This window comes from Manis javanica, chromosome 1 (assembly GCF_040802235.1).
Source record: "Manis javanica isolate MJ-LG chromosome 1, MJ_LKY, whole genome shotgun sequence".
NCBI lineage: Eukaryota > Metazoa > Chordata > Mammalia > Pholidota > Manidae > Manis > Manis javanica.
The window spans coordinates 88,719,180-88,727,179 of NC_133156.1; the positions used below are offsets into that span (position 1 = coordinate 88,719,180).

General features: G+C 36.5%; 1 protein-coding gene across 1 annotated transcript; it reads right to left on the reverse strand.

Annotated features, from left to right (window-relative positions):
* Positions 1-216: 216 nt before the first annotated feature.
* Positions 217-1,789, reverse strand: SPZ1 (spermatogenic leucine zipper 1). The gene is given in 4 exon segments (XM_036999663.2): positions 217-537; positions 540-1,112; positions 1,115-1,276; positions 1,279-1,789. Coding segments are annotated over 4 exon segments (1,104 nt in total). The 5' UTR covers positions 1,613-1,789; the 3' UTR covers positions 217-502.
* Between the last annotated feature and the right edge of the window lie 6,211 nt (positions 1,790-8,000).

Below are 8,000 nucleotides of genomic sequence, written 5' to 3' on the forward strand. Positions count from 1 at the left end.
TGAGAAGACAAAAAAACTGTGTAGCAACTTTTTTTTAAAATCCACTACTTCCCATACATCAATGAATAGTAGGAAAAAGAAACGTGCATTCAGAAAGTGAGCTTTAAAGGTTCACAATTAAAAAGTTACATTCTTCTTTTCCGTAGAACTTCCCCTCTATGTAGTGATTAAATAAAGAGAAAAAAAAACCTTTCCTTTGTTTGTTCTGGCTTTTATTTAGATTTTTTGGACCTGTAACTCCAAACTCTTGGTTAAAGTGTTGTCTAATAAATACAAAAAACAAGCAGACTGTATGACAAGTTATGAACTTGATGTTGACCCTAATGGTCATTAAAGACCAAACCTACGTAACTATGGAGGAAATGAATAATGGAGTGATCTTCCTGTGCTATTGGTCTTTCTTGGTTGAACCAACAGACCTATCCTAGGTTTGATGATTGATTATGCCTGGAGTTGGATGTATTATAGTTTTTGAAGAAGTGCCTTCTACTTTTGATATTTTCTATCTTAGGCTGCTAGCTGACTTCTTTTTTCCCCAAGAGTTCTTCTTGCAACCTGACTATTGAAACAGTTATTATGAGCTTTCTTACTATGACAAACATCCAGGCTTCTGTAGAATTTGTCTGTTTTCTTAACTGTACCCACTGTTTCTTCCATTTTATGCTTACACATTTCCACCCTCTCTGCTTCTGATAGGTTCTCATCTTGTTCATAGTTTATCCGAATTGGTTTCTCTTGCACAGCTCCCTCTTTCTGATGATGGAGTTCCTTGAAAAGCTCTGTTCCCCGCTGTACTATCTGGCATTCGTTCTCCAGCAAAGCTGCAATCAAATGCAATTAATACGTGTCATGTTTCAGTCTCACTTGTTCCTCCAGTTCATGCTCAGCTAGAACGTCATTATTCGGCTGAGTTTGGAAAATGACTCCATTATTTTTAACAGCTTCTCTTAAGTCTTTCTGAGATTTCTGATATGATTTTATTAGCTCACTAAGCTCAAAATGTTGTACACTCCAGTGTTCTGCTTCCTGTAGTAACTGCTCCATGTTGTTCCTAAGTTTAATATTTTCTTCTTGAACGTGAGGCAATCTCTTTTGTGCTTTGTCCTTCTTAGTTGAGTTTCATTAAGGGCTCTTTTTCCTATTGAACAATTCGCCAAATCCCTTGCAAAACCTTGTACTGTGTCCTTGCAGTTCTGGTCTTCTAATATCATCTCCTGTTTCTTTGCATTCTGTTCTCTCTCTAGGTCTAAAGTACCAAGCTGGTTTTTCAATTGCACTTTATTTTATCAAGTCCTCTGATTTTTTCTTTAAATTCTGACACATCATCAGACATATTGGTTTCCTCAAACGATTCTTTTGCTTCAGTAATCTCTTCATAACTCATCACGTCTTTAATAGTATGTTTCATTTCTTTTAAGAGATTTTCAAACTTCTGTGCTGTCTGTTGTTCAGTTGCCTGATGGTGGCTGTTCTTTAGGGAAGGGAGGGAGCCCCAGGAGACAGGGGAATGTGCTCCAGTTTCGATAAAGGTGATTATGATCTGAGGGTCCAAAGACTCCTGATTGAGATCAGGACTCGGCTTAAGAGTTTCAGAGAGGGTGGACACTTCCATCTTGGCAGTTAGTAGGGCTGGTGATCTGGGCACAAGGAAAGCAGAAAGCCTTAGAGATTCCAGAAAGGGAAAGTGGTAGTCCTCCGTGCAATGGGTAGAGAATGTGGAGCCAAGCAGAAGTCAGAGACAAGAGTCAAGATCTAAAACCAGGAAGATGATATTTAGATGGAAGGTGACATCTCAGGCAACCTAGGAGGGAGGGAGGGTGGGAAAGGGGACCAGGAGCAAGGGCTCCATCTCTCCTTCTCCAGGCTTCTAGTGTTATTCCCTAACCCTAACAACCAGGTCTTTATTCTGTCACTGCACACTGTGGCCTATCACCAGCTTCTGTTTCCTGTATCATAATAGAAGCCCTTAAACCCCTGCCCAGTGAGTCATGCATCAAAATCAACCTTGAGCCCTCTCCCAGAGATCTCCATGACAGTCCTTCCCCTCCTTATTTTTCCAGGTTTTTACTCATCTCATTCTAACTGTATTCAGCGACTTTCTTACCACATCCCCACCACCCAGAACCCCAGCTACAAAGGCAGTGTGGCTTTCAACCACCTAAGGGCATGGCTGAGAGAAATCCTCCCTGGTGAGGTTCCCCATTCTTTCATGGCACCTGCAACCTTATTGTAGGAGAGAAGCTACAGTTATCCTTATGAAATAGAACCCAAAATGTGCTGCATCTTTTTTGTGGTTTTAAGAAAATAATGTCAGGAACCAATCTATTCAAAAGTTTTCTACTGCAGTAAGAAGAAAATACCTGAATGGCTCCTGAACAATGCAAGTACAAATTGGGACTTTCTTGGCTTTGAATACAGGCATCCTTTAAGACAGGCCTAGTGAGCTTCCTCCTGAATCATTTACATCAGGTGAACTGTAACCATTACTTTTCACAAGAACCTGTTAAATATGACTTGATTATCTAAAGCATTTGAAACAGTTAAATACTATAGTGGGTTATAGGAAAGTACTGAAATTTACTAAACCTATTGCGCTCTTGTCTTTTTGCCCTTAGAAGCCAGGACCTTGAGAATACTAAGCTTAATCAAAGAAAACTAACAAATACTAAGTTCAGTCAAAGAAAAAGGAGACTGTTTCTTGACCTTCAAATTCTTGCTAGCATGCACTATATAACTTCAAGTTTGTTTCCAATCTTAAGGGAAAACTCATACTCTAGTAGTTTTTTCCTTAGAGAAGAGAAATGTGGGGGGTTTTTTTCTCTCTCACAGCTACAAATTCACTTCGACTTTAATTTCCTGGAGCCTCATGCTCGTTCTCCAGCCAGCTGGGTGCAGAGCCATCACCTCATGACTGTCCACAGATACGACACTGTGGGTCTTGTTTTAACCTCAGAAGGAGCACCTTTTTGTAACTCACACAATGATATCACAGAGGCTAGCAACTGCCCTTCTGCTTTAATTCCATCTTAAAAGGTCCGGCCTTGGTTGGTATTTCCCCTTTGACTCAAGCCATCATTTAAGATAATTTTTTAATCTGAAGGATAAGGAACATCTTTTTTTTCTGATTGGTTAATTCATTTCCAGTCTTACTGCATTATATCAGAAAATATATAATATTTCTACCTTTTGAAATTGATATTTTCTCTCTGGCTTAATTGTCAATGGTCGTGTGTTTCATGGATACCTGGAAAGAAACTGTACCCTCTAGTTGTTTCTTGTGCTTGCAGCTTTTTGATGCTTTGGAACATAAGTCTGATATTACCCTTGTGTTTGATTTTTATGAAAACTGGCTTAGTCAAGATGCCAAGAGAATTTCTTTTCCTTTTACTGAAGAGGGATTTAAATGTTTCCTTCCTCCTTACAAATATCATGAATTTCAAATAACATAATTTCTGTTAATTTTATTGAAATTTAAGTTACCATCGAGGCTGAAAGATATCCAGAGTGGTCCTCTTTTCTTTATGGATCCATATTCCCAGTGGATAACTACAGAAGTCAAACATATTGGGATTGTTCTGCAATTGCTATCTACGAAGTGTCTCATAGCTTCATGACTTTAGAAAAAGAAATGTAAAAAGAGCAAAAAGCTCTCTCAAATTATCAGAGAGAAAACTTACATATAATTTCTTCTCTCTTTAAAACCAGTTTGCCTTAATGAAAATATAAATCACATCTAAGGGTACACACTGTCAATCTGTCTTATTTCTCCTGATGTTAACCTTGGCCACTTCATTAAGTGATGTCTACTGGGTTTATTCACTATAAAGTTACTATCTTTCCCTTGGTAAATGACAAACATCTTGGGGGAGATATTTTGAGGCTTTGGAAGGATCCTGCTTCTCTTAAAACTTTTGCCTACACCATATAATTTTAATATAAGAGGGGTGTTGCTGTAACAATTTTTATAGTGCTGATTTTATCTAATGGTGATTTTCTTTTTCTCTCATCCTTTCATATTTGTTACTTGGAATTATTTTTAAAAGAAGATCTGTCTCTTTTCCTTCATTTACTTATTTACTCATTTATTCATTCAATGACGTGTTTATGTAAGTATGGCCTCACAAATATTTATTTTATTTTTGGGGTTATAAATGGATTACCATTTCTTGCTCAAATATATATGAATAATTTTAATATAATGGAAATATTTACGGCATAATTAAGTATATTTACTTTGTGTAATCGTCCTAATTGTTCAATAGACTTTTTTAAACCAAAACATAATAGCTGATTAATGATGACTATTTAGGAGTCTATAATCACAAGGGATTCTACGCAGGGTGTGATTTTAAACATAATAATCTGTACGATTGCTTTTATATGTAGTAGTGCACTTGTGTGTAGCCAGTTTAGAGGAGAAATTGTGTAAATGTGAAATTTTTATTCAAACGAGCAAAATACACATGTAGCTGGACACATCTATTAACCCTTTTCCTCAACGTGTTCTCTTCTCTTTGACCACCAGGTGGTGCTGTGAGCTTTAAAATGGCTGTATAAACGGTCTTTTTTTTTTTTAAACATCAAATTTTAGAATGAAGGGAACAATGGAGATATTCTCATCCATACTCTTAATTTTTTCAGAGCTTGAGAATGGAGATTCTAAGTGAATTGCGCAAAGTTCCAGCTAGTCACAATGCGAGCTGGTATTAGAGTCCAAGCCTCCTGCCTCAACTTGTTAACTTTAGGGGAGGCAGGTTCTGCAGATCCGGGGCTGTAGAAGAATTTAAAAAGCTCTAATAATGTTATCTAGGAAAAGGGTTATGTGGAACAGCTGGCTTTCAAAACTGATGAAACTGGCTTGTTTTTACAAGAAGTTGGCGAACAAACTTATATGACACAAATGACATTAGGCTGATGAAGATGTGAACAGAGGCTTGTAAGAATCTAATTTTGTGTTTCCCTTAGAAGCAATAGTTCAGTATTGGCTAATTCAGTGTGGGCAGCAACTTTATAGAACATTACTGCAAATAAATGTAGCTGTGCATCTTAGTAAATATAACAAAAAGTGCAAAATTTACATTCTGAAAACTACAGTATTGTTGAAAGAAATAAAAGATCTAACAAATGGAAAAGCATCTCATGTTCATTGATTTAAAGACTCGATATTGTGAAGAGAGCAATATTCCCTAAATTGATCTACAGATTCAGCATAATCTCTATCAAAATCCTAGTTGGTTCTTTTGCAGAAGTTGACAAGCTGATCCTAAAATTCTATGGAAATTCAAGGGATCCAGAATGCCAAAACAATCTTGAAAAAGAAAACTAAAGTAGGAAAACTCACATGACTAATTTCAAGACTTACTCTAAAAATACAGCAATCAAGACAGTATGGTATAAGTGAAAAAACAGACACATAGGTCAAAGGAATAAAACGGAGAGCTCAGAAATTGACCTACACAATTAGCCAACTGATTTTTACCAAAGATACAAAGGCAATGGGACAAATGATGCAGAAAAATTGGACATCCATGTGCTGAAAACAATAAACCCTGGCACATACCTCAGACCTGAGCAAAAAACTTTCTTTAAATGGATCATGTACTTAAATGTAAAATACAAAAAAAAATTTATAGAATAAAACTTAGGAGAAAATCTGTGTGACCCTGGATTTTGTGATGAGTTATTAGATACACCACCAAAAGTATAGTCTATGAAAGAAACAATTGGAATTCTCAAAAATTCGAACCTTTCATTCATTGAAAGACACTGTGAGGTGAATGGAATGACAAATCGCAGACTGAGAGAAAATATTTGTAAATCATGTTTGTGATGGAGGACTGGTATCTAGAATATATAAAAAACTCTAAGAGCTAAGCAGTAAGAAGACAAACTAATTTAAAACCTGGACAAAATATCTGAACAGAACACTTCACCAAAGAAAATACATGGATGGCAAATAAACCATCAAAATAAAAAGATGCCTGACATCATTTGTCATTAAGGAAGGCAGATTGCAAAATAAGGAGATGCCATGATATACTATCACAATATACATATTTTTTTAACTGGCAATAACAAATGCTGTCAAAAATTTTGAATAAGAGGTACTATCTTTCATTGCTAGTGGGAATGCAAAAATGATCCAGGCACCTTGGAAGATGATTTCCCAGTTTCATGTAACGTTAAACATAGACTTAACCATATGACATAACAATCATGCTCCAAGGGATTTACTCGACTGGTTTTAAAATGTATGTCTACACAAACCCACATGTGAGTGTTTATAGCAACCTTACTCATAGTAACCCAAAACTGGAAGCAACCAAGATGTTCTTCAATAAGTGAATGGAAACAAACTGTGGCATACATGATGGAAAACTATTCAGCTAGAAAAAAGGAACATGTTTAATGGTTCTGTAACATCTTACTCCATTGATGAACAGTGACTGCACTGGAGGGGGTGAGTTCTTGATAATATGGGTAAATGTTGAACCACTGTGCTGTGTATTTGAAACCAACATAAGATTGTATATCAATGATACTTTAACTAAAAAAAAAGAAAGAAAAAAGGAACATGTTTTTTATTCATACAATAACATAGCTGAATTTTAAATGCATTTTGTTAAGTGAAAAAAAAAATACTAAACAGGGAAGGCCACATACTGAATGGTTCCATTCATAAGACATTCTGGAGAAGGTAATTCCATAGGGCTGGAAACAGAGCAGTGGTTCCAGGGATTAGGAGAAGGTGTTTGCTCAGGAAAGCATAGAATATTCCTTAGGGTGATGGAATCAACCTGTATGGTACTAGAGTGATAGATAAATGACTCTCTGCATTTGTCAAAACCCGTAGTACCTGCAGCACAAAGTGTAAACCTTAATGTGTGAAAAAATGTTAAAAATCTACAAGGAGATCAGAGGACACAAGGGATGGAATGCAGACTGTGACAGTGCTTACTGACTTCCTCCAGAGAGTAGAGGATGTAAAGGGAGAATGACACTAATTTTACAGTGGAGAAACCTGACAAACAGGATCTGGGCCTGTTAACATCATCAGTGTCGAGTCACGTGAGTACCCCTGATGTGATGAGAACGGGACTTCCTCTCTGTGTGTTCCTCCCCCAAACCATTACCCCCTAGTCTCACCAAAAGAAAAACATTAGACAAACACATTGAGACACATCCTACACAATACTTGACCAGTACTCTCAAAACTTTCCCAGTTATCGAAAACTAGGAAAGACGGAGAAACTCTCAAGAGACCATAAGAAACGAAGGAGACATGACAACTAATGTGATGTGGCACCCTGGCTATGATCCTGGAACAGAAGGGCATTGGAGAGAAACTGGTGCCATCTGAATGAAATGGGGAGCTTGATTGATGGTAATGTACCACTGTTGGTGTCTCAAGTGTGACAAACATACCACAGTAGTGCAAGATGTTAACAATAGGAGAAACTGGGTGAAAGGTATATAGGAACTCTCTGAGGTATCTTTGCAACTTTTCTCTACATCTAAAATTTTGTTCTAGAATAAAAAGATTATTTTAAAAAGTTAGATTCCTTATTTGGCAACACTGCAGTATATGACAGGGTGTGATTTCAATTAATTATAAAAGTGAAATTTTTGTGTTACCTAAGAAACTTGTGTCTTCATTTCAGCTCTGTGTAATTGAAAAGTACGGAGTCGATGTCAAATGGGATACAGAGCTAGCTAGAGGGAGGTCCGCTGTCAGATAAGGGATGTTGATCATTAAAATAAACCATGGCATTAAAGATATCACCAATAGAATAAAAATAAGAATCCATGAGTCCATACTAATATAGATAAATATATGATAGATTAGTGATATAAATAGATAAATACAGTAGGAAAAAAACTCTCCCTTACAATAGAATGCCAATTAATAAATACAAAAGTAATAATGGGATTAGAAAAATCACTATTTAGCAATCACCATAGTAGTAGTTGTTTTAATCAAGGATCATCAATGTATGTTA